The sequence below is a fragment of the Gallinula chloropus genome, assembly GCF_964237585.1.
Source record: "Gallinula chloropus genome assembly, chromosome: 3".
Lineage (NCBI taxonomy): Eukaryota > Metazoa > Chordata > Aves > Gruiformes > Rallidae > Gallinula > Gallinula chloropus.
This window is the reverse complement of record NC_140087.1, coordinates 61,439,148-61,465,227: the sequence shown is the minus strand read 5'-3', so window position 1 is coordinate 61,465,227 and position 26,080 is coordinate 61,439,148. Positions and strand designations below refer to the sequence as shown.

Here is a 26,080-nt window from a genome sequence, read left to right as displayed (position 1 = left end):
CATCATCTTTCCAGTCTCTTCCTATTAATTCATATTACAGCCACATTACTCCCAATAAGAGGAGCTAATTAAGGCTACTTGGCTTAATATAAGCTGCACACAACCTCACTGTGAACGTGAGGCTTTGCATTTACTACAACGGTATTTCCACTTTACTTACAGCATTCAGTGCGCACACGTCTGACTTTGTGTATTTGTTTCTCCTTAAACACTCTTTGCCTAATTAATTATAAATGACTTTGTCCAGAGGAAAATTTCAGTGAAAACAAAGCTTGGCTACGCACCATAGAGAAGCTTGTATTTTGTCAGGATTTTTTTGGTTACATAATATTGCTCCCAAAAGCCTTTGTAATCCAAGTTCTGTATTTGGCTTATAAAGAGCAGTAAAATCTAACCCACACAAACAAACCAATCAAATCAAGGCATCTTTAATTCATAACTTCAATTATCTTCTGCAAGTCGGTATATCCTTCATTATAATTCAGGAAAGGCTGTTTAACAAAATAATTAGCCTATTGTTAGCTAAAGCAAAATAGGTCAGTCTCGACCCACCCTGAGACGCTCCACACACTGGCACACCCGGGAACAATTAACGCTGTGGACAGGTGATGCACTCAGGCGAGCGCGAGGAGCCCACACTACTTGTGCCCCAGAGACTAAGACACCATCCTGCTGTACTGCGAGTGCCACGCACCTGATGCTCTAAGATGGAAGCCACTGAACCTACACTTCCACTTCTAGCTAAGAGACAGTAACTTACCCCTCATGCACCCCACAAACCAGCTCTCTTCTTCCCCATCATTTTTCAAGAATCCCTGCCAAACCCTCCCACATTTCTTAACATCGGCTCGCCAGCCACCGTTAATCTTCCAGGCATTCGAAGGAGACAAGGCAGAAAAGAGAAGTGTTACCTTCTCTAGCCATCTCCCAAAAGACCTAAAACATTTTCCTTCACAAGCCTAAGTTCTTTCTCTCACCTTGCACATCAAAGTCCTCTTCTTCCAGCGTGGTGTACATTGATAAAACCTTCCTCAACTTTTCCTCACTCTCGAGTAATCTGACATTTGGCAACTGTACCGAATTTTAACCTTGGCAGCTCTTGCTCCTTCATTCACTACCAGACAGTTCATACGTACAATTGGTGAAATATTTCTAACCTTCTTTTCTAATAGCTGGCACACTTGATGTAAGGAGCCTGTAGAGCTGGGGGAAGAAGATATCACAGGCATGGCTACACATCACAGAAGAACACCAAAGGGCACGGACCAACTGCTTTGCTTTGCAGTTCACCTTTAGTTAAAGCCTTGCAACAGTTTTGGCAGCTAGGTGAGCTACCAGATGGGCAGAAGGAGACCCAGAGAGATGAGTAATTACCCAGCCGGTTAGTAAGAATCTGGAATAAAACCCAGAGGCCCTGTTTCACACTTGTTCTTATGTTACATCGCCTTCTATACCTACCAGCCATGCCAACTTTAAGTCAGTACGTAATAATTTATGTGTTGTCCTACGTTGTTCTTCGTACTCTTTTCTGAAGGTCAGCTTCAGAAGAGGTCTGCCCCTTCAATCTAACCCATAATCAACCTAAGGACTTGGCAAAGATGATACAATCCCCCAAATTTTTAGTGCACTTTTTAAATCCTCCCACAAGGACCCATGCATCCTTCTGCAAATGTGTAATGCAATCAACTTCATGCCATTTTCAACAATATCATTAGGATACCCACCAATGAGCTAAGCAATGCATAATTACAGCGGTAGGCTCTGAAAAGAGGGATCCTACAAGGATCCTCACCATCAAACAAAGTATATCAGATTATCCTGTTCCTTGTCTGACCTGCAGATATCCAACATAATTCATTAGAATTTTAATTAACAGCTGTAATCTTCTACCTTATCAGAACTTTAGATAATATTAAGGGCCCATATTTTCAGATATCATTAAAGAACACTCCTAGTTCTGCAACTTGCTGATATTGCTTTCTGTTCTTTTACTCTTTAGAAATGGATATAAAAAGATAATATTTAGTCCTGTGTGCACTTATATTTACTTCACAATTTACAAGTAAATACAACACATATTCTCTGCTATACAACTAAAACCTTTAAGAAAAAGCTATAATAAGGATAGGCCACCCGAGCACTCAGAAAAGACTGCATGAGTAGCTGTGCCTTTGGGTCAGCCGTTGAGGACATACTAAACAAGCACTTTCTCATGCACGATTACAAATCTATCATTATATGGGGAGAGCAAGTTCCTTCACTTTGTTTTGCAAAGGATTCATCACACACCACTGAAAGGAACCAGAAACCTCACTAGCATGTTCAGAGTACCCTAGGTCTCAGTCAGAAAGGTATTCAATACAACAGGAAGATCCACCTCACTTTTTTTCCTGGCGGTCCCCCAAAGGTGCTGAGCATCAGTTCAGCAAATACAGCTGTAGTGCTGTGACATCAGCCATGGAGCCAGATCACTGCAGGAACAGGAGGGAGGCACAGGATGAGAGAAAAAGGGAAGGTAACAGATACCTACACTGAATTTTTAGTATCTAACTCCCCAAACCCTCACTTCACGTACGACACAATAGATTTCCAGATAGAGCACTAATGAAACAAAAGCTATTTATATTTCTACAGCTGTGAATCCAACACATCCTCTGCTGCACAGAAAATTATTTTTCACTTTGAGAATTTAGGTATCCAAACATACTGAAGAACTGATGATCTCTGGCTAGCTCAGTTTAATTTTGACAGCTCACAGACTCATCAGGTCCTCATTGTGTATTAAATCAATCACAGTCAACACACTGCCCAATTCTGCACCAATTCTTGCTTAGGAAAGCACCAGCACATCTACAACTTACAGGACATGGAGAAAGTGTATCAATCCTCATTATTTAGCCACAACTTGCTTTTGAACAATTCTGCATAGACAAAATTATCAGAGCATTTTAACTGCCTTTAGCCAACATGAACATAGACACCAGAGTAAAATAAGCAGAAACCTTGGCTCGTTCCTGTGACTCCCAATTGCAGTGACACATTTAAAACATACACTCTTAGTCCATCGTGAGGTACGGCAAAAGGATATGATGTCATTGTTTTCCTCTTTGCCTCTATCTCAGAAAAGGCTTTTACATTAAAACATCATAAGGAAAACCAACTTTTTCTTTGCTCTTAACAAATACGACATTTTATTAGATCATAATGAATATTTTAAACATATCTCAGATTTGTGTTTGGTGGACTTTTTTTTACATATATTTGACAAGTATTTTTAATTTCACAGATCACACAAAGTGACTGAACTCAAACAACCTGAGTGCTACAATATATAAAAACACACAGAAGACTATTCTTTGAATTCAGGTTGCATGTAAACACACCTTGTTGCCATGGGCAGAACGTCTACAGCTGCAGTCTACATGATCAGAGGTTATTTAAATAAACTGTCCCTCTGTGACACTTTCTGATGCTCTCAATGTTCCACATTGTATCTGTGACCTGAACTCCCTCTCCTTTTGCATCCATCTCCACATATTTACTTACTCCCCCTCCCTTTTTTGCTTAAATAGGGAAGTGAAGGAGAGAAGAAAGCATGAAATTTCCCTAGGGGAATTGCAGAAGCTTTCAGAAAAACTAGCACCAAGCCTACTTGCCCAACACCCAGTTATCTGCTTCAGCTTTCCTTCTCCTGCTAGGCCTCTCTTATTCACTTTGGTCCTCCTCTGCTTAGGGTTAAGCCCTAAGCACCCCCAATCCCAGAGGAAGGGGCCGTCCAAATCTTCAACTCAAACAGCTCTGTGCTTCCAGCGTAGGCATGCTGTACCCACGTACACTGCTCCATCATTTCTCCTCTGGAGCCGACTGTGCTGTAGGGCAGCGGGAAAACAGAGGGAGCATTTCGACTTCAACCTCCCCCTATTTTGGGGAGAAGGGGAGGAGGGGAAGGAAAGCCAGATGGAGTTGGTTGGGTTTAGGCTACTCGCCTGCGACAAACAGGAAAGAAACTGACAACTGCAAAGCGCATTTGAGGCAATTACAACGCTTCGTGATGCTAAGTTTGCAGGAGAGGACCGAGGCTCGGGTCAGGGGAATCCGAGCCTTCCCTCCCTCCCACCCGTGTCCCTGAAGAGGGTTTCCACGTCGCCACCGGCCTGATCGCCGCAGGGCTGCCAGGATGCCCATCGGCAGCCCCGCCACAGGCTCTATTCCGCACGCCGCAGCGGCTTTAAAGCCAAATAACAGGCAGGCCGGGCGCGGGGACCTGAGGAGGCGAGGGGCAGGGCGGCGGCCCGCGGCGCCCCGGGCAGCCGGCACGGAGGAGGCCGGGGCCCGGCCGGGCGCTGACTCACCCGCGCCGTGACCTTGTAGACCGTGTGCCCGCGGGGGTGCCGCCGCGGCTCCGTCACCGTGTAGAAGCGGGCCAGGTCCCCGCCGCGGTCCCGCGGGCTCTGCATGCTGCACCCCCCCCACCGCAACGCCGCCGCCGCGCCGGGCCCCGACCGAGGCGGAAGCGACGCCCCGGAACGCCCCGCCCCGCCCGGGCGGTGCCGGGGGCCCGGCCGGGCCCACCCCGCCGCGGGGAGCCCCGCCCGGCCGCCGCCGCCGCCCGCCTAGGAGACAGTTGGCTGCGAGGGGGCCAGTCCGGGCGTTTTTGCGGGTGTGTGGCGGCCGGGCCAGAGGCCGGTGCTGCGGCGGTTCCGAGGCGGCTTCTGGGCGCCGCAGCCGCATAGGTGCTGGACGGCTCCCGGCCTGGCTAGGCCCTCTGCCTCCCACACCGCTTCCAGCTGCTGGCTTTGAGTAGCCCCGGTTCCTAACAGGCCGCTTGGATGTGGCCGGGCGTTTTTGCAGCCTGAAAGTCTGCATAGCATGGAGGGGGCCAAGGTGTCGTGTCCAAATCATCCAGGGACAGCCCTGTGGCAGTCCGGTTCTGTTCAGGGTGTTCCACTGGGGCACGGCTGTGAGGGTCTCCCGCTCGGCAGGCACCACCGAGCCCCTCTCAAATAGAGGCATCCCTTGGCACCTACAAATCTGTAATGAGACCTTCCCTTGACAGGGCTGGTACACTGCTTCCAGCGTTTGCCGTCGGATGTTTTAAGATGTGCTGCCCTAAATCTGAAGGCCTGTAACGTGGAAACGACTCGGGGATTTTAAAGAATGTTAACAAAGAGACAGGTTTGATTGTTACTGAATCACAATGGTTTATGTTGGGTGTTTAAGCTCTACCTGGATTCTCCCTGCAGATGGGCTCTCATGTCCACCCAGGTCTGTGAAATGCTTTGGTGTGACCAAACTCTCCAGGGTGTGAGGTGCAGGGCTTCAGTCCAAGGGAAAGCAGCTTTACACTACACAACCTTCTCCTTTCAGGCATTCCTAAGATTACCCACTTCAATTACAATGGGATCTATACCAATGTAGATCTATACAAATAGAGATCGCACTTCAGATTATATGAACTGTTCAGATTGTTTTCTTTTTTTATTGCTGTGCCTTCATTTAATAGCAGATGTTTTAAAAAATCTGCTTTTCATTACCAGGTTATTAATATCTCTGATCTCATGCAGAGATATGTCTCTTTGACATAAAGAAAAATACTTAATTGCATTTATTTGTAAAAGATGGCAGAGTTTTGTCCTGAAGCTCATAGAAAACAAGCATCTCCTTTCAGGATGACTGAACTGCATCATGAATCTTTTAAGGATTCCCAATTATTAGCTATGTAAACGAAAGCTCTTCTTCTGTGAACTCATTCATTTTCTGAGCTCCTGATCAGATTCACTTTTGCAGATCTGGAAGCACAAGCTCACCTTTGAGTCCTTCTAACTGGTTTCAGTGTGTCACAGTTTGGTGGTACTACTGGAGTTTCACCTCTCCCTTATTTCTAGGGATTACAAGATTTCCTATTACTCTTAATTTGGACAATGGCTTCCTCAATTCTTATCTCATTGTAATGGGAATTCCAACCTGCATACCAGAGGGGTTTGACAGAATGATCTCAAGGATCCCTTTTTGCCCTCATCTTCTCTAATTTTAGCTATAGGAAGCAGGCAGCTACTCAGATATGGTGGCATCAAATCCAAAAACCAAGCAGCTGGTTGAAAATGCACTTGCTCAAGAAAAGAAGGAACATTTTCTAGCATGATACACTGATTATTTGATACATCGTGCAGCTCATCTAATCCTCTAGTGCAATAACATGATTAGACAACCGTTTCTAGTATAAATTTGCTTATGAAGCAGCACATGTTTATAACATCTCTTAAGATGTGGTAGTTTTGAGGTTTTAATGGAAATCAATGGGTCTGAAGGCATCATTGACTAATCTCTGATGAATTATGTAATAGGTCTTATTTAAATTTCAATAGCTAACTCTGCATCTTCTGAGGGAAAAAAAACCATCTTGAAATGCTGTCAACTCAAAAATTAGCAATTTGGTGGGAGGAGGAGGGAAGAAGCAGTAGCAGTAGAGAACAAGGCAGAGAGGGGTATATTGCAACTGTATAACTTCATAGGTGGTCCAAGGAGTGCAGTCAAAACAATCCATGGAATAGCTTCTCCTTCCAGAAAAATGGAGTGGTCTGAGACTTCAGCATGGAAGAAGGAGTAGCATGAAAAAGTATGGTAGCAGCCCATGAAATCATGAAAGGCATGGAGAAGAGGGTTGGACTGTTCAGTCTCTTAACACAAGAGCCACAGGCCAGTGAAGCTGGTAGGAACGAGGTCACAAAATTAATAATAATAAAATAGTTCTTCACATAAGTGCTAGACCTGCAGGACTCTTGTCAAAGGATGTTGCTGGTGGAGAAAGTGTGGAAATTCAAGTACCTGGGAGAGATAGTTACTGAGGGTAACTAAAGAGACAAACACTGTAGGCTTAGGAAATCTACTGAGCTGAAAAAGGAGGCAGGGAGAGGGTTCGTTTGAAGTTTTCCTAGCTTTGCACATCTCTAGGTATCTGCTAACTGCTCTTAGAAAACAGGAAACTGAGCTCAGTGGAGCACTGAGCTGAACCGTAACAGTTGTCCTTACACACATCCCACAGTGAATCAGTATCCACCATTCACCGGGGAGTTTAGAAAGCTCCAAGACTGATTAAATACCTGGCTTCTAGTTACAAATCAGAATTTGCAGATAACCTATGTTGATTAATATCTCTTAACATGGTATAGCTAACCTAGATATACAAAATAATAATCAGAGGAAGGTAAACAATCCACAATTAAGTAACTGGATTATTAAAACTTTCCTAGGTTAAGGCAAGAAGTAATAACAAAACTGAGAAAAGAAACAATTTGCATTGTGTTAGGTTAATCTTTTACGTATCTTCTGTTCTGTCTGGTATTTAGCTTTCATGCTTATCAGCATACCTTCCTCTTCCTTAAGGCTTATCTAAAATAAAACCCCGAAGCTTCATCCCTTCCCTTTTTCCAGCATCACTACTGAGACTACTATTACGGAAAAACCTTTGAAGTGACAGAGTAACTTGGGTGTCTTATGCAGATCAAAATACAGAAAACAACTGCATTCCGTGGGAAGATTCCCTCAGCTCCTAAAAATAACAGCGGGGTTTGTTGGCACTGTTGTTACACCTTACTGCCTTCTGTCTTAAAAATATATCTAGTATGTTAGAATACTTAAAAAGTACAAAAAAGAACAAATTAGCAAATTACACAGGTCTAGAAAATAGAGTCAGGAGATCTTTTACTACTCACCTAGTATGGAGTTAGGAGCTTTGCTCGTGTACTACCGCTGTGAAGAAACTAATTAATGGCCATTGTTGCCTTTGGCTATTAAGTAAACTATGCTCAAGAAGTAAAAACCCGACGTGGGCTGGACACCCCACCTAACCTGCGTGCTCCCAACAGAACTGCGTTATTCCGGTTCCAGTCTTCCCTACCACCCTGGGGAGAGCTTTAAAATTACTGCTTACTTAAAAGCCCCTTCGATGAAGCCAGCAAGAGGCATGCGGAGAAACAGCATTTCAGCTGACTGCAGCTCCTGCACAGCATCTGCGCTACTCAGCGCTCCCGTGTTTCAGATGCTTTGTGCCATCGCTCCCCGCCGTAAACAGAGCCAGCTTTTGTTCTGTCCTCAGAAGACCTCAAGGCAGCGCTTGGGCTGCTCGCTCGGGCAGCGCCGGCAGGAGACAAGATTGTTTATGCAGCTGGTAAGTGGCGGCACAGGCGGGCGCCCTCAGGCTGCTTAGGGCAACAGCCCCTCTGCAGGGCGCCTTCAGGTGCATTCTGACCTGCGGTCATTAAAACACTGCCTCAGGTGAGGGGGGGGGGCTTGCCGCGGCCGAGAGGCCTCTCGACGTGTCGCTTTTCCCTGAATGAAGATGGCGCCCTCCCTCCGGCGACGGCCTCCCGGATCAAATATGGTTCCGGGGCGCGGAGCCGGCCCTTAAGACTACAAGTCCCAGGAGCGAGTGGGTGTGGGTCGGCCGCCGCCCATGCAGGGTAAGCGGCGGGCAGGCAGTGCGGCGACCGGAGCTGGCGCTGCCCTGGGATGACCCCCTTGGGGGGTGCCGGGGCTGCGCGGAGCCGATAGCGGGGCCCAGCTGGGCCGGGCCCAGGCCCGCCGAGAGGTAAACGGCCGCGCGAGGGTCGGGGGGATGCTGGGGCCGCGGCCGGGCCTGGCAGCTGCTTGAGCGCCGCCGTGCGCGGAGCCGCGAGGCAGCCGGTACTACTCCCGTCTGCACCCCGGCGCTGGAGGAGGCCGCGGTGGCCTGTGCGGGGGCTGCCTGTGGCTGGCGTGGGCCCGGCGGCGTTGGAACTGCTCTCTGTGAGGCACCCCCGAGTCTCAGCTGGGCGTAGAGGCGCCAGGGAGCGGCCTGGCCGCGGGAGCAGAAGGTCTGGGGGTGACCGACAGCCCCTTGTTTCAAATACCCGCCATTAGCCAGAGCCGCGCCGCGGTAAGCAAGACATGGGGTGGGCGTGGGGGCTGCTTCTGCCGGGTTGCGGGGGAAGTGTTCGACCGGGCTTGAGGATGTAGGAAGGGAGCCTTTCTCGGCGCTTTTCCTTAAGACAAGCGTTTGGGAGGTCTTTGCAGAGGAGACGTGCTACTTCCTCCTAGCTCCGCCCTGAAGCCGCGGTGCTCCGGGTGTGTTTCGCTGGGGTCCGTCCGTCGAGTCTCTTCTGGTGTGGTGCGGTGCAAGCTGGTTTTGCCTAAAGTTCTGTTTCGGCTTATTCGCCGGGCTGAATGGCAGCTTGGAGGGTCTCGCTCCAATGCAGCTTCAGGCATGCCGAGCCTTGGGACCTTTTGTTTGTGTAAGCGTAACATAACATATGCCTTCTTATTTAAACAGTAGGGAGGCTGTGACAGGCTGATGTCACTCAGCTTTCCCTCCTGCATTTCTGTTAAGATTCAGATTTTGTTGTGGGTGTTTGTCTGGAAAAAAAGAAGAAAGTACCTTATTTTTATGGCTTTAATAGCTGTGGTGGAACGTCCCACAGGGCAACAGGAATACAAATTTACGCTATAAGCTGGTGCCGGAGAAGGGTTGATAGTTGGTACCTCTGTTTCCCTCTCATTGATGTGGTGGTTTGAACCAAGCTTTTCTAATTTTTTTTTTCTTTGGCTTTTTAAACAAATTTCTGACAGCTGGAAGGAAAGTGCTTTTCTGACCCTTTTCAAATAGTCTCGTTATAAATTTAATGCAGCATGCAAAACCAACCTTTTGTAAAGGTCATGTGAAAGATCTGTTAGTTGAATTCAGCGAGGCAGAAAATAAATCGTAAATATTTCCTCAAATGGATAGTTTGAAAATTAAATGGCGTTTGTAAACCTGAAAGGAGGGGGGGAAGGGTGTGAGATTGCTTTGTAAAGTCCTGCTTTGCATATCACTTAGATAAAGGTTTAAATATCTTGTATGAATCTAAAAAGGATTTAATACCCTGTACGTGTTAACGTGTAAAGGAAAACTGTCTTAGAAGTCATGACCAGGATGATTCACATCTACAATCTTCTGCAGACAGATGTGGTTGTGTGCAAGTAATGAAAATCTGTGCTTTCTCTGGCAGACACTCCATGCTGCCCCGTCATGTGCAGAGGCTCGGCAGAGACTGGATCACCCACTGGAATGGTTCTCAGATACTTGCCTCGAATAACCCGGTTTCCAGCTGTATGAGATGGGCTGGATACTGTCCCTGGACCTTGTTTCCACGTCCTCCTCCGGTTGATTTCTCAGCAAACTGGAGACTCCCTCCATTTTTTGGACCTTGGAGACAATTCCAGAACTTTCATTGGCAGCTTGATAACTTCATGCAGAATTCTTGCTTTCACCTGCCTAATCCCAGTATGAAATCTGAGGGAGAAGAACCACTGACAAAGAAGAGAAGACTCAGTGGCCAGCATGATACTTCAGCTCGCGAAGAAGAAACAAACTTTTCTAATCAGAAGGATGCATTATGTCTTTCTGTAGCACAGAACGAAGAAAAACCTAGCAGCAAGAAAGGTAGAAGATGTCTTAGCTCATTTTACTTGTTTATTTTTAATCCTAAACACACCTGACATATTATAAGCAATATTGCCTTAATCTGTTGAGTTACGGTTTCTCTTGGCACCCCTCTCAAAGTATTTTTATTTAAAATGTTACAGTTTTGTAATGCTGTTTAGTCTGTCAAACTCTCTTCTACCTTCAAGCTCACTCTGCTTGGTGGTAGAACACAGCCAATTGTGTGAATGTTTGCCAGGCTCGGGGAGTCCTGAGCTTGGATCAAACAAGAACCTGAGGGATTGACATGAAGTTGTGACGGGGGGACATTTAGGCTGGATATCAGGAAGAGACTCTTTACCAAGAGGGTGGTCGGGCACTGGAACAGGCTTCCCAGGGAAGTGGTCACAGCTCCCAGGTTGACTGAGTTCAAGAAGTGCCTGGATGATGCACTCAGGCACATGCTCTAACTGTGTGGAGCCAGGGCTTGGACTCGATACTTACGGGTCCCTTCCAACTTAGGATATTCTGTGATTCTATGAGTTCTCAGGTGTCTGTCATCAGATCACATCTTTTCATTTGGGACCTCTTTTAAAGCAAAAAGATGTAGCTAGCTTGCTGTAGTGCTGAGCTGGCAGTTGTATAGCTTCATTGTACTGCACCAGAGCTCATAAGCCACTCTGTACCTGAATTGGCTTATTTCCAAGCCAGTTGAGTTACCTGTGACCTAGATAACTGAGAATTAATGGGCCGAGGTTTAATGGTGTTTGCTTCCAGTGGGATTGTGCATTTTTGTTTTTACAACTGTTTTCTGCAACTGGCATGTGTCCTGGTTTTGGTCAGGATGGAGTTACCTTCATTTGTAGCAGTGGATGGAATGCTGTGTTTGGGAGTTAAAATGGGAGTAGTGCTGATAACACCCTGATGTTTTTAGTTGCTGTCAGACAGTCAAGGACTTTCTCAGCTCTTCGTATTTCTCTATTCATGAGAAAGGAGGGACGAAGCCAGGACAGGTGACCCAACTGACCAAAGAGCGTATTCCATGCCAATTACGTCCTGCCCAGGATATCGGGAGGGCTGATGGGAGAAAGAGCAGGGGCAGCTTCAGGACGCGCGGTTTATGGGGGACAGTCGGGTTCTGGGACGGCTCTGGGTGGCACAGCCCGAGTTGAGGGTTCGGTGAGAAACTGCATTGTGTATCAACAGCTTCATATATTTCTGTTCTAAAGTCCTGTTAGCATTGTTATATTGTATCTTTCTGTTATCTTAGTAAACTATCCTTATCCCAACCCACGGGCCTTTTAGTTTCTTGGTTTTGGGGTTACTTGCCCCTTCCTTTTCCCTTCCCTTGCCTCTCCCCCCTGCCCCCCCCCCCCCCCCCCCCACCCCTCTTTCCCTGTTCTTTTCCTTTAAGGAGCAGGCAGCTGTGTGGATCTCTGCTCTCAGCTGGGGTAAAACCACGACAGCATGCTAGCAAGTTTTGTGTCAGACCATGACTAGCAGGGCAAACAGCAGATACACGTACCTGGATAAGTTCAGCAAGTGCAAAGATGTCTACCCAACTCAGCATTTAATTTTCATGACACTTGGAAGTATCTACTTCAGTTCATTACAGATACAGCATCCAAATGTTTTACTGAGTGTTGTGGATAATTGCAGTTTTGTCTACTGTGAAACAGATAGAGGGGCACGGTCAAAATCAGTCCCCTCTTGCATAAATCACCTCTTACCAAAGTAAATTGGAAGCTGTATTACGACTGAAAAGGGTGACTGGTGCCATCAATGTCCCAAAGGGATTTTTGGACATAAGTATCCATTATGTAAGCACAGTGATGAAATGTACTACCCATGTAGGGCTAGTACTAACAGCATGCTCTCAGACGAGTTGGGACATAAAGGCCAAAAGGCATCTTTGTTCATGAGCTTTGTAAGTGGAGAAACACATATCTGAAAAATGATTGGACATGGAATGATGAGCAGATATATTCTTACTAACTTTCATGTAAATACACTAATTATGAAGCTAGGAATGGCTGACAGGCAAAGCAAGCCTCTTCAGAAGTTCTTGGTAATTCTGAGGCATGTTAATTTTTTAATTTCTCAACCTCACTGAGGGAGATTGGGTTCATTATCTGTTTTGGGATCCTCATAATGGACACTGTTGCAGCTTATGGCTGAGTTTGTCATGCTGCACACAGGCTAGAGTTGAGCCTCTGCTCCTAACCCTTTCCTAGTCACGAATTGAGAGATCAACAAGGCACCATATGCTGCTCTCAAGGGTGCATTGCAGCCTGGCGTACCCATCTCTGCTGGGGTGATGGTGGCAGGGGGTGGTGCAAGACTGTGTCACCAGACTGGATTTGGCTTACCAGTTTTACAGCCTTTCTACGGGGAGCAGGATGGTGTAGCCAGACTGCAACAACCTCTTGAGTACATGCTGGTTCCTGTTTTCAAAGCAGTTTTAAATCTAGGCCATATAATGGTATTGTGCTCTGGGTTTTTTGTTTTATTATTTTATTTAAAGTTATCGTAAACAGAGGGTCTAAACTGCTAATCACCTTTTAGCATTGCTTAAGCAATTTGAAAGACAGATAGTTGTCTGTAGAATGATTTCCAGGAGCAGTAAACAGTCATATGGTGTATTTCATGATTTTTCTTCTTGTGCTTTTAACAGGAACAGTCAAAAGACAATGGGAGTATTTCTGTCAGCACAGTGGAAGGATGAAAATCTTTGAAAATAAAGAAACTGACCAAAGCAATACAGGAAGCGAGGCAAAATTCGATTTTACAGTCATGTCCTACAATATCCTCTCACAGAATTTGTTAGAAGATAACTCCCACCTGTACAAACACTGCAGGCAGCGCTTGTTAATCTGGACGTACAGATTTCCCAACATCCTACAAGAAATCAAACAGTGGGATGCAGATGTGAGTAGAAAATGAGCATGTGGATGTTTCTGAAGAGCAAATTGTTGCTGTTTTTTATTTTGATAGGTGGGCTGTCTAGTGAATCCAGCTGAGCTTCTGGTTATATCATGCTTAACGGTCGTTTTGATTTATGTTTATGCAATTAGTGTGTTCTGTGCAGTCTGAATTTACAGCAAAGGCAGTGTTTGTAGTACAGAGTTGCCTTTTTTGCCCATAACTTCCTGAAATGGTCTTTTTTGACATGGTTCTGATGTTCTGCTGATATACTGCAATTTTTTTGTCATTCCAAAACCTTCTTTATTCAGAGGAATCTTTCTCAGTCTGTGCCTGGAGCACACTTGAGTGCTGTAAGTAAGGCATTGAACGTAAAAAACAGCCGTACTTGCATAGGCCAAAGGTCCACCTAGTTTGGTGTCATGTTTTTTTAGCTTGTGGTAGACACTTAGAGTAGGAGGTAGATACTCAGTAGAGTAGATACTTAGGTAGATACTTAGTAGAGTAGGCACCTTTCTGGATAGACTCAGCTCTCAGCTTCTGGGATTGTACAGTTCAGGAAGCTCCAGAGCAGGAGGCGCTCTTTAATTGTGCTGTTACTTTGCGCAAAGGATGTGCAAGAACAAGTAGTTGGTCACTATTGTCAAACAGCCTTGCACACCAGGCTTTCACAGAGGAAAAGGTGTGTGCCTGCAGACAGGAGGGTCAAATTTAGGCAACTGCCAGGACTGACATTTTCTCATGTCAGGTGTGTGACTTCGACTTCCTGTTTGTTTAGGTGGTGGTTACACCAAGTGTCTGTGCACTCAGTGAATTACAAGTCCCTTTCTAAAATCTGGCAGCTAATCCTTCAGAGTCGTCTTTAGACCAGGTAATGGAGAACTTACAATCGTGCCTGCATCCTTTATTTGGAGGGCAGCCCTGAATTTTTTACTTTTTTTGATTGTATGAGGACTGAAGTGGGACTGCTATGTGGATCTAAATTTTCTTGAAATTAATGTTCAAGGCTGAAAGATGCAGGTGTAAAAAGCATTCATGTGAGACTGATCCAAAAGTATTCCTCTTGGGTATTTGTTGCTCTCTTCATCTGGTACTCTGAACCATTCGACTCATGTACAACCTTACTGTTCTCTACTGAGACCTACCTTCTGCTTATATTGGAGTCTGAAAAACCATCATGTTCTTGGGTGTTTGGGGCTTTGTTTTTGAGGACATACCACCTCTGTTAATCAGGAAGTCAAGTCAGTAAACTTTTTGCTTCAGTCGTTGTTCAGGCCAATAAAAGTTTGGTGATTGAATCCAACTTGCTCATGTCAGAAACCAGTACTGAAAAAAATCAAAGTAGTTGTATTGGGGAAGCCACAGACAAACTGCCTTGTACAGTTTGAAAAATGCAGCTATGTTAGTATGTAGCCAGGAAACTGGAGGTCAAGGTTCCCTTCAAGCTCTTCCTTTCTTCCTAATACATCCATAAAGCACGTACAAATTTGTCTTTACAGTGAGATATGAACTTTCTTGGAGGAGCATTGGGCAGAGGGACTGTGGTGAGGGTCTGCTTGGTGCTAGTAGTGGTAACAGATCTCCAGGATGAAAGAGTTGAAGCCAAAGCCAACCCCTCTGGCAAAGAGCAGTTCAGTTCAGGGTACTTGCTGAACTCTGCAGAACTACACGATGTGGCACTGGTTTAAAGAGGTGATGCCTTGTATTGCATACATTGAGTCGTGACGAGCAGCTGCTCACAGACCCTAGTAGGTGTAGGTGCCCTTTGTGTGGAGAAACTTCCTGCTAAAGGACACAGACTTTCAATTGATTCATTGTTTTGAACTGTAACCTTAAAGTGAAGCAGAGACTTCAGAATACTGCTTGACACTTGGCTCTTCTCTGAGAGCTTGAATGAGCTCTAGTGTCAGCTGGGTAACTGTTGCAGTTCAAGCAGTGCGAACTTGTCTTAGGCTGCTGCCCCAGGGACAGAGTCCCAAGGTGGTTGTAAATCTGTGTGTTATTACAGTGTGCGGGGAGAAGGCTGCTGGATCAGAGTATTTTGACATTGATATTTTCTTTGGGTTGTCATAATATGGAAGCTTTTTGTCCACTGTAGTTCATGACAGGTGTGCCCTTGGCCTCTTCATCCTACTGCACTGGCATTGAGCCCTCCCCTAAACTTCTGAGAAGTATTAGCAGGTCACTATTGTGAATAAATTTGATTTCACTTCTGAAAATATATGTCTCTGTCTGAGAGAGTGGGTAGAATTGATGCCACCTTCAGGATCTTAAGGAGTAAGTTGTGATGCCTTCTTCAAGATTTTAAGGAGTGAATCCTCTCATGGGGTTATAGAGGCAAAAAGCCTCTGAATGTGTGTTTTATACCTATACAGACTGACCAACAGAGATGATAATGTTTTGATGTACTTACTAATATCTTTTAATTGTGAACCTTTGTCTTAGGTACTCTGTTTACAAGAAGTCCAGGAGGACCACTATAGAACAGAGATCAAGTCAAGCTTGGAATCCCTGGGTATGATGAAATTTTTATGACAAATGCATTGTTGTCTTCCCCACCCCAGCACTATTTTTCCTCAAAAAATCCTCTTAGACAATGAAATCAAGTCTCCTGCTGGTTGATGCAACAATGTTGTGTGCCTCCCTTATAAATTCATCAAGTGCTCTCTTTTAAACTACTTTAGTGTCTTCTGCCGGTTTTCCTGGTTGATAGCTTTTCTAGGGTATCTTTTTTCTGGGTTGAAAGCTTCCAAATATCAGCACTAAACTTCATCTGTGGTCAGTTTATACTCATTAGTTTTTATATGAGTGCACTCTGTCAGCCTAAATAGCACTGTCTTAATGCTCTCCTGAGTGATTTCATGGAAGGAACATGTTGCTGGGGTGTGATTCCATGGTGGTTTAAACTGATTGAAATTTTTTGTGCCCTATACCTCCTTCTAGTCCCAGGGCCCTGCTTGCTTCTGGCACTGGTACTTGCTTGATGCCAGGAGGACCCAGTTCAAGGCGCAGCACTGGACTGATAGTTTTTTTCCTCTCTTTGCTAGTTGGAAGCAGTCTTGCTTCCAGAGCTGAATGTTTGTAAAGGAGGAGAGAGTAATAGCAGTATTGATTTAAATCCATTTGAAATGTGAAATGACACCATCCTGCCCTTCCTCCTGGGCTAGTCCTGGCACTTACTAGACCTTTGCCCTGGTGAAATCCAGCAGTCCAGATGAATACTATCTAGGCTAATTTCATTTTCCTGGATTATTTTTCTGTTGGCTTCTGTAGTTAATGGCAAGTGCCACAACAAGTGGTGGGGCACACTGCCTGGAGCTGGGAGAGAGGAGTGGGAATCCCCTGTTCCAGCACTAGTGTGAGCTAAGAGGTGGGCTTGCTCTGCTTCACGGGGCTGTACTTTGTGAATTTATATGGCATGGTCTCAGCAGAAAAGCATTTTAAAATGGCAAAACCTAGATATTGTTTCAAGATCACTTGAGGTTTTTTTCTGACACAGATAAGGTCTCATCAAACTCTCTCACTTCCATGTAAAAAATTAAGAACTTAGTGTGTTACTGTGTTCAGGTGGACTTGTTTGACCTCCAATATTGTCGTTTGACAAGTCTGTTACACAATTATGTAATTACCTAGCTAGCAGCAAGCTCTCAATAAGAAGCTGTTGTTTGAGACCTTTGTTCTGTGAGTCACTTTAGTCAGTGATCTATGACTTATGGCAATTATGGCTTTTGATTGGAACGCTTCACTGATATTATTCCTAAGCCACTGTGGTGACATCCAGAAAAAACTTCTGTATGCAAGTCCACTTTTACATGACATGGGAATTTTTTTTTTGATGCTACATTTGGGGTAGATGCTTACACATCACAAAAGGTATTAGAACAGGTTTCCTGTAGTATCTAAACTGAAGTTAGACAGAACAGAAAGACTCTGGTGTTTACTTCTCTGAACTTCATCATCTTCAGTACTTCAGACCATATGTTGACTGCCATGTTTCTGATTGCCTTTCTTGCAGGGTATCACTGCGAGTATAAAATGAGGACAGGGAGAAAACCTGATGGCTGTGCTATTTGCTTCAAAACTTCCAAATTTAGCCTGATCTCATCAAACCCCGTGGAATTTTTTCGCCGTGATATTCCACTCTTGGACAGGGACAACGTTGGACTGGTGTTGCTTTTGCAGCCTAGATTTCACTGTAAATCTAATGCCGCGATCTGTATAGCCAACACACATCTGCTGTATAACCCAAGGCGAGGGGACATCAAACTGACCCAGCTTGCAATGCTCCTGGCAGAGATTGCTAGTGTTGCCCCTCAGAAGGATGGGACTTTCTGTCCAATCATCATCTGTGGTGATTTCAATTCTGTTCCTGGTTCTCCATTGTACAGATTTATAAAGGAAGGGAAGTTAAATTATGGAGGACTTTCTATAGGAAAGGTAGGCTATGCTTTTTACTTCTCAAAAAAAAAAAGTAATTGATTAACAAGAAATACTTGAGTGTGAGCATGCCACAGCTGGGCTTATTTCTGTTGTGGTTCCAATCTTAGTGCCCTTTATGCAGTCTGCCAAGTCATAGTTACTGTGGAGTTACTAAAATAAGCTTGGGTATGTTAGCTGTGCCTTACAGAATATTGTACCTGCTTCCAGTGTTTGAATTTAAAAAGCTTACAAGCTAATTGTTCTGGGAAGGTAGTTGTCCACAGGATGATGTATCGTTTTAAGTGTTCTAGTCTTTCAGTAGGCTAAAATAACTATTTAATCCAATACCTGCTGTCTGCTGTATGGAAAGATGACTCTTATTTTGGATAAACTTTGAATGACAGTAGCTAGAGCAACTGTAAAAGCAAAAATGCAATTAGATGCTGAGTCTAAACTGCTTCAGGTTAGATAGCATTTGACACATCCAACAGCTACAGAGCTTACAAGAAGAAAAACGATTTAATAGAAAGTAACTGTAGTGTGTACAATGAGAAAACATGGAAAAAAGGCCTCCCTGATGTCTGTTACTAGTGGGTAGCTCTTTCAAGCCCTGGCTTTGACTTGACTTGACTTGCTTCTGGAAGAAGCAGCATCACAAAGTAAGCGTCAGCTAGGGAGCTGTGTCTACTCAGTCCTGTTCTGTTGTTAGAAGTGTTCTTTGTAGTCTCTCAGCTTAGTGCCACGAGAACGATCTTGAAAACTTGACAAGTAAACAAAGGAGATCTGACAAGTTGTCATAAGATTCATTCAAGGGGGGATGGGTTGTGGGGTTTTTTGCTTAAAATTTAAACTTCACTAAAAATCTCCACTTGTTTCAATGTTTACTTTTTTTTATTCAGATTTCTGCCTGGAAAAAAGCTCATGTTGTCTTTTCTTAGGTTTCTGGACAAGAGCAGTTTCCAAGGGGACAAAGAATCTTATCTATTCCAATTTGGCCAAAAAAATTGGGTATTTCTCAAAACTGTGTATATGAAATAAAACAACGACCAAAGGAAGAAAATGCAGGTCAGTTTCTAGGCTCATGAATTTCCTGATCCTTTGAAAACACTGGTCAGGTAGCACTGGAGAACAGTTGATCTGTTCAGGGTGGCTGGGGGTGATGACACAGTGAGACTTGAGCTTTTAGAACTTCCTTGTTGGGCTCGTCAGAGTGTTTGTTCAGATGGGCATTTGCACATCTGAGTCTTTAGGAGGTAACAGAAATTGCCATTCAGGAGCAGGTGCACAACACTTACGCTACTGGGTCAGCCTCATGAAAGCCAGTAGTGCTGTGACTGGGAAGAGGGAGATGGAGGAACGCAGCTCCCATCTGTAGCAGGAACTCACATTGTTACAGTGCAATCACTTTATGGAACAAGTGGGAAAAGCCAAGCAGTTCCTCGCTGAACAGTATTATGTCCTTCATCCACCGTTTTTCTCTGACAAAAGAAACAATTTTAAATGAATGGGATGTAATTTGAAGCAGTGTTTGGAGGGGGATCTTACTAATGGAAGAGAAGAATTAAGTCCAGCTTTGTGAATTGTATCTTGCCTGCCGCAAAAAATCAGTGTGCTTGAAGGGTTTTTTCAGTAGGTTTTTTCTTGTCTGTAGCTCCTCAGCATGGCTCTTGCCTACATCCCATTTTTAAAGGTGAATTGAATGTATTTTTATTTTGCAGGAGAAAAATTGGAAGCAGCAAAACTGGACAGCACTCAGGAGATTGTAAGAGAATCTGAAAAGTATGTGTTGGAGGAAAAAATAGAAGCCCTTCAGTAGTTTGCAGTTTGTTATTTTTGGGGGTGGGGTGTTTCTAGACCGGACTTGTATCTGATTCCAGATGTGGGTACAAGATGCTCACCCAGCCCAGTCTGCCCATCTGGCAAAAAGACAGTCTTATATTTAAACATGAAAAGTCTGATCAGACAGTAAAAAAACCCCTAGAAGTGGCAATAATGGAGTCTGTGTTCTTGTGGGAATTTGCAGATCCTATTTTGGAATGCAGAGGTGAGGTGCCAGTGCTGTTTAGAAGGTACTTCTGTCTGTTTATTAAAAGAAAGCTTTTGACAGTTTTTGCAACTTAACATAAGCAGGATGTTTTGTTGTGTAGTGACATCGTAGGAAAGCTGTGAACTTCAGTCCCACTGCAGAAACCATGGTTTGGGGGGGAGGAATCCACAAAACCCCCAGTGTTGTCAAACTGCATAAGTGTTGGCACTTCTTTTTACTGTTTTTGAGATGCCAGTTTGTGGATGCTAATACATTCCTGTAATACAATGTGGAATTGAGATAAAGGAGGGAAAGGAGCTGGAAGGATCACAAAATCTTACTCATCAAGAGTTCTGTGGGAGAATTTAATTTCTCTGAGGCCCAAAAACTTGAAGTATTGTAGATCTGGTAGTACAACTCTTACACATACCAAAACATTTGCTTGTTAAGCTGGGAGGAAGCCACCACTAGACTGCTGAGAAGGAAAACATAATTGCTTTTTGAAAGGAAGAATATATTTACATTTACCAAACTACTAAAGGCATATAAAGTAAGGCACAGAAGGAAATTGCCCTGTGTGTGTGTGTGTGTGATGTCAGGCTCCAAGTCAGCTGTTTCTTAGCAGAAATAAGATCTTGGTATCACTGCAGATAGTTATGTTAAAATCTTCCATGGTTCTTGGTGATCAAAAAGCTAAATAATGGTATTTCTGAGAAAAGTAGACAGGAAGCCCTGTTCTACAGTGTAAATCCAGAGCGTGCCCTGTGTTGAGCACTATTTGCAGGGGTTTTTGCTTGTCGTAAAGGACGCTGTGTAACAGCAACAGAAATTACTACCCCTCTGTGTTGTACCGACTGGTGGGTCTGTCAGCCTTCCCTAAATCTGGCAGGTGACATGTTGATACTATTATTCTCTTTTAATTGCTTGGCTTTTAACCAGAAGGCATTGCAGCTCAGGCTTAAAATGCAGCTGTGCAGGGAGAGGCAGGTACAGCTTGAGGGATGGATGATTGGCAGAGCTGATGGGAGCAAATGGCTGGGAGGGCAGGAGTTCTGCTGCTGAAAGGTGAAAGCCAAGTGCAGCGCTGCACAGTTGGAGAACCAAGTGAGTGAGACAAGGTGGGATGAACTGAGGAGGAACAGACTGACAGAGGATGGGGACAGGCAAAATGGGATCCTGAGTAGAGAAAAGATTAGATGTAGCTGAACTTGAAAACACTTTAGCTTTGTTTCCGTGCTGAAGGGTTTGGTTAGATGAATTCTCAGTTCGTTGCTTCCATGGACACTTGTACCCATGTGTCAGGGAGATCTCTGAACGCAGACATGTGAAATCCTACCCAGTGCAGATGGAGGTGAAGGATCTGTGTACTCCAAGAGTCAATTCAGCCAGTTTTGATAAGCAATTCTTTCACTTGAAAAAGCTGCCTGTTTTGCTTTCGGAGGGTTGGGCACTAATAAAGGCTCTGGGGTTTGATGGCATGTGAGCAATGCTGGCTTGCACACCCAGGGACTACTTGGTATTTCTTCTAAGAAAATAAAATTACTTTCTTTGATTCCTGTTTAGGTTGTCCTCAAAACTGCAGCACCATTTTAAATTGTCTTCAGTCTATTCTCATTACTTTCCTGAAACTGGGGTACCAGAAGTAACGACTTGTCACTCCCGGAGTGCTGTCACGGTGGATTATATTTTCTATTCTGCAGCTAACGATGACATCGCTGCCCAGCCAGGTAAAGAAACCAACTTCTAATTATCTTTCACAAATGCTAAATGGGAACATTTGGGTGCTGTTCCAAGAGAAACTCAAGAGGTTTGTGGCGGTGCTTTGAGTGTCAGCCGGTCCCTAGGGAGCATGGCTGGCCTTGTCGACTTCTCACAGTCGGAGCCAGGGCAGACTTTTCCACCAGACTGAACGTTCCTGTAGTTGTGGTCTCAGGACAGAGACAAGCTGAGGCTGGAGAAAAACAGCTGTGTGAGTGGCACATAGGGAATTCTGAGGTCAGTAACTCCTGCAGGACCTTAGTGGCCAGGCCTGCAACAACATACTATTTCCAGTCATCCCATAACAAAATGGTGAGCGGCAAATCATGTCATGCATTCAAACTGATACACGACCTGTTTCTTAGCAAGCGCTTTTCAGATAGACTTGATGTAGAGTCTGTCCGGGAAATAAACGTCTGTGGCCTTTCCTCTGAGCTGTCACTTGCACGCGCCCATTGTCACTCCTTGGTTGCAGTTGCAGCCAAAGCTCACCAGATGGTGCGAGAGAGACATGGTACCTCTGCGGGTGTCGTTCTCGAAGGCAGCTCGGTACTACCCTTCACTGCATTTGTGCTCGTACAGTTGACGCTGCTGAGCATCGTGCTTTCTGGGCCGTCATTAGTTCTCTGCTTAATGCCATCGCCAAGCATCACTGCACAGCACTATCAAATGGCTCTGCAGAACTCGGAACAAAGAAACCTGGATTCTGCTCCTATTCCCACGGGAGACAGCAACTGATTTTTACAAATTAACATTGTTTTCAGTATGTGAAATGAAAATACCACCTTCATCTCTCATACCTTGAGACTAGAGTGTTAAAACAGTCATTGCACAAAGTCTCACTTGTCATGAAGTGCAGTCAAATGTCATCTTAGTGTAAAATATCAAATACAGAATCTTCCCAATATAGAAATAAAAAGCTTCTTTAGAAAAAGTTGGATATGAGAAGTACCTAAATGACTTCTGAATGCTGTGACTTCAGAGTGTGTCCCTGGGCAAAATTGAATCCTAAATTCACCAGCTGATGTGTTTTGTTGCACCATCCTTTCCCCAGCAAAGCTACAGCACTTCTTGCTTTCTGCACTTGCTTTTCAAATGTATTCTTCACCCTGCATCAGAGTTACAGAACAGGACCTAACTTAAATCTTCCAAGCAGTTTAAACTCATGTAGTTTTTATTCATTAGCTCTGAGAAACTAAGAGTCTGGATTCTTTTAGTTTTCTGATGACCTAGGCCTCTGTATTAAAAGTAGTCAAAGTGCTGACCGCTATTTTTTTTTTCTCCGGTTAAAGGTGGGTTTTGTTTTGGTTTTGACTTTTTCGTGCTTTAGTCTGTGTCATGCTTAGCTAAATATTTGGTTTGGTATTCAGGATTTGCTGTGAAAACAGGGTCCTGCAGAACTGAATTTTCCTGGTTCCAGAGTGCTCAGAGCTGACACAAATCACTGCATGCAGACCAGGTTCTCTTTGGCAACAAACTGTGCCTTTGTAGGTGTGCAGGTGCTGTGCAGGATGGTAAAATTCGGCTTGGGGGCTGCCAGACATCTTTGAATTAAAAAACCTTTTCTCTGCAGAGCAGCAGTAAACAGCTGCTGGGTTGCTAGAGGATGGAAAGCTGGTGGATGGCAGGGATGAAGTTGTTGAACTGAGGCGTTTAAGGGTTGCTGGATAATATCTTAAAATATACCTGCTAGCAAGGCAGTGCCAGCTTCAGCCAGGAAGTTGTGAAATTGTCGATCACTGTGATACAGAAAATGCTTTTGTCAGTTCTAGCTGCTGTTTGTGTTGGTCCTGAAAGCACAGGGCCTGCTCCCTGTCACCCCCCTGCTTTAAAAGCGGTAGCCAGGGTCTCATTCTCACTGGAACTTCTTTTGAGTTGGTAAAAGCTTGTTACTCTTAGATGATGGTTCTTTGTTGTGGGTTTTGTCTTTCTTAATTGAGGACTCAAATATGTAAGTGCAGTGTAAAATACCACAGCTGTGAGTCATCTTCCCCTCTGCCCTGAGCAGTGTGGTGTTTCCTCAGGGTAGGGGATTTTGTGTGTGGTTTGTTTTGTTCAGGGGATTTCAGAAATGGGTAGTAGGAAACAATGTTCACTGTAAGAAAGGGATCTTCCTCCAGCTAGGAATGGAAATGCCAGGTGGCTTTTCAACCTTATGAGCAAGAGTTCTTGTATGACTTGCCTGCTGGCGAGCTGTGTGCTTGAGGATGCAGAAACAAAACGTTATGTGAACCAGTAACTCCCAGAAGATCCTTAATGTGCGAGCATCAGCTCTGTGTGGCAATACTCTTGTGCCAGAGCTTTCTCAGGGGAGTTACAATGAACAAATACATCCTGCCTGACCTCTGTTTATCCCTCTGCAAAATGGAGGGGCAGTGTCTTTCCCAGTACTTAGGGCTCAACCAGTTACCAGTCCTTCTGTGAGAATATAATAAACAAGAATCTCCAAACTGCCTTGGTGGTGGTTTTCCATGGAACAGTTACAACTGCAGATTATTTCTGCCCTACTGTTCTCTTTCCACACACACATGAACTATTTTTTTTTAGCCTGCACTGATAAATGTTCCCACTTTTTTCCTTAAACCAGGAGCAGAGGATTCTTTTCATGGAGGTCTAAAACTTCTTGGAAGGCTGGCGCTTCTAACAGAGAAAGATCTCTGGACTGTTAACGGTCTTCCCAATGAAAATAACTCTTCTGACCACCTGCCACTGCTAGCAGAGTTCAGGCTTATTGAACGGTAACACCCAAAGGACTCTGTGTAGGTGAGATTACTTCACCTTCTCTCTTCACACGATGGTTACTGGGTTTTTTTAAAGGTTAATCCAAGCACTGCTGGTCCGGTTTAAGTTTGCCTGCATGCTGATTTGTTAGTGTTTTTAAGAGACACTTTTTAAAATGTCAAAATTACTTTATGATGTCTAGAAGGCAAGAAGAAGAGATTTTTACAGTTACTGTTTCTCGTAGGGGAAAACATCTGTGCCAGTCTGAATGGCATTATTTTTCATGGAGATGCTGTAAATGGTTTTTATTGTAAATCATAGTAAAACTGGTTATTCTCTGAGAATGGTCTGCTTCTTCAAACAAAGGGGGATTAGAGTGTGTGGGGGGTAGTAAATTACAAGGTGCACTCTAGACACTTCTAGCTAAATACTTCTGCAAAGCACTACCTCAGTTACCTGGAATCGAGTTGGGGCAAAGTCTGTGCTTCCAAAGGAGAAAGAGAGCTCTGCAGTGAGGTAAATACTTATGTTTTTAAAACTTCAAAGCTTCTAAAAGCTAAATATGAGTAGCAGTCAGTGAAGTTTTTTTTTTAAAATCTGAAATAAAAATAAGTGCATGCAAGCTTATAGGAGACTTAATTGATCTGGTATAAGACATATTAAGGTTTTGTATATATTGAAAAACTGGGGGAGGTTTTTTCCCATTAGTTACATACATAACTTGACAGATTTATAAGTGATAGATCCTGAAGTATCAAATCAATATTATATTAATAATGCATAGACAAACATTCTTACAAACTATTTACAAAATAAAACACTGGCTGGGCAAGGACCCAGAGGGGTGAGACAGGTCTTGTAATTTGGTCAAGCTACATCTGGGCCAGTCTTACATACAGACTTAAACATAACAGCCCAGTGTTTTTCCCTGTGGTGCTGGAAGTCCTGAACCTGTCTGTGTCTCCTTCAACCCATTTTTCTGAGTTTTCATGGGGCTTTCCTTGTCCTGACTGCAGAATTTATAACTGTCATTACTTTGTGCTTTGGGAGCAATACAGAAAGTAAAGCAGTGGTAATAGCAAAGACTTTTGACAAGTACTTCAGTGTTACATTTTAAAATGTCTACCTGTGCCACTCTTCAGCTTCTACTCTAAGGGGGAGGAAAGATCCTCCAGGGGTCAGAGACCTGGTTTGTCTGTCTTTGTATAGCCCATTAATGGTTAGCTATGGGGGGGGGGGGTAAGGGCTTTTATGTTCAATGATTTCTTTCTAGAATAAGTGAGGTATTTAATCTTAATAGTTCAGTTGGATCCCAAGTGTAGGTCTTGACTGTAGCACTGGCTGCTATTTTCTAAAATAGAAATGTGGACAGGACAAAAAAATAACCTCAAGTCATTAAGAAAAGGCTACCATGATACTTTTATTGAAGTTTCATGCTGTGCATAAACATACAAGTGAGCAAGAGTGTCATGCATGTTTTCTATACTAAGTGACCACTTTGCAGTAAGTCAGAAAAACAATCACTAGAACCACACTTAAGACAAATGCCATCATAAGTTTTCTCAAGAATGTTTCAGCTGAACTGTAGAACAGGAACCAAAAAGCCATTTGTCACATACCTCTACAGCATCAGTGTCAGTGTGAGGTTCGAGAAGTCAAATTTTGCTGGATAGAAACTGCTACTTGAAAACTAGAAACCATTACTTGAGTTTGAAGTAAACCATAGTTTCATAGAAAGAAAAACTACAGATAGATAACCTTGTGCTTTAGGATACAGCTGCTCAAAGTAAGTTTTTCAC

General features: G+C 44.1%; 2 protein-coding genes across 2 annotated transcripts in view; one reads left to right on the top strand and one right to left on the bottom strand.

Annotated features, from left to right (window-relative positions):
- The window catches only part of RPS6KC1 (ribosomal protein S6 kinase C1), a 92,255-nt gene extending 87,761 nt beyond the window's left edge, over positions 1-4,494 (bottom strand). The window contains exon 1 of the mRNA XM_084261897.1: positions 4,353-4,494. Coding sequence (XP_084118023.1) covers positions 4,353-4,457 — 105 coding nt within the window. The 5' untranslated portion in view covers positions 4,458-4,494. The remainder of the gene's footprint in view (positions 1-4,352) is intronic.
- Positions 4,495-8,516: 4,022 nt separating this feature from the next.
- Positions 8,517-24,619, top strand: ANGEL2 (angel homolog 2). Its single transcript, XM_084262283.1, has 9 exons — positions 8,517-8,587; positions 10,023-10,456; positions 13,110-13,363; positions 15,803-15,872; positions 17,373-17,794; positions 18,715-18,841; positions 19,495-19,555; positions 21,366-21,529; positions 24,148-24,619. Exons 2-9 carry the CDS (start codon positions 10,030-10,032, stop codon positions 24,300-24,302), a joined length of 1,680 nt encoding a protein of 559 aa, XP_084118409.1. The 5' UTR covers positions 8,517-8,587; positions 10,023-10,029; the 3' UTR covers positions 24,303-24,619.
- The last annotated feature ends 1,461 nt before the right edge of the window (positions 24,620-26,080 follow it).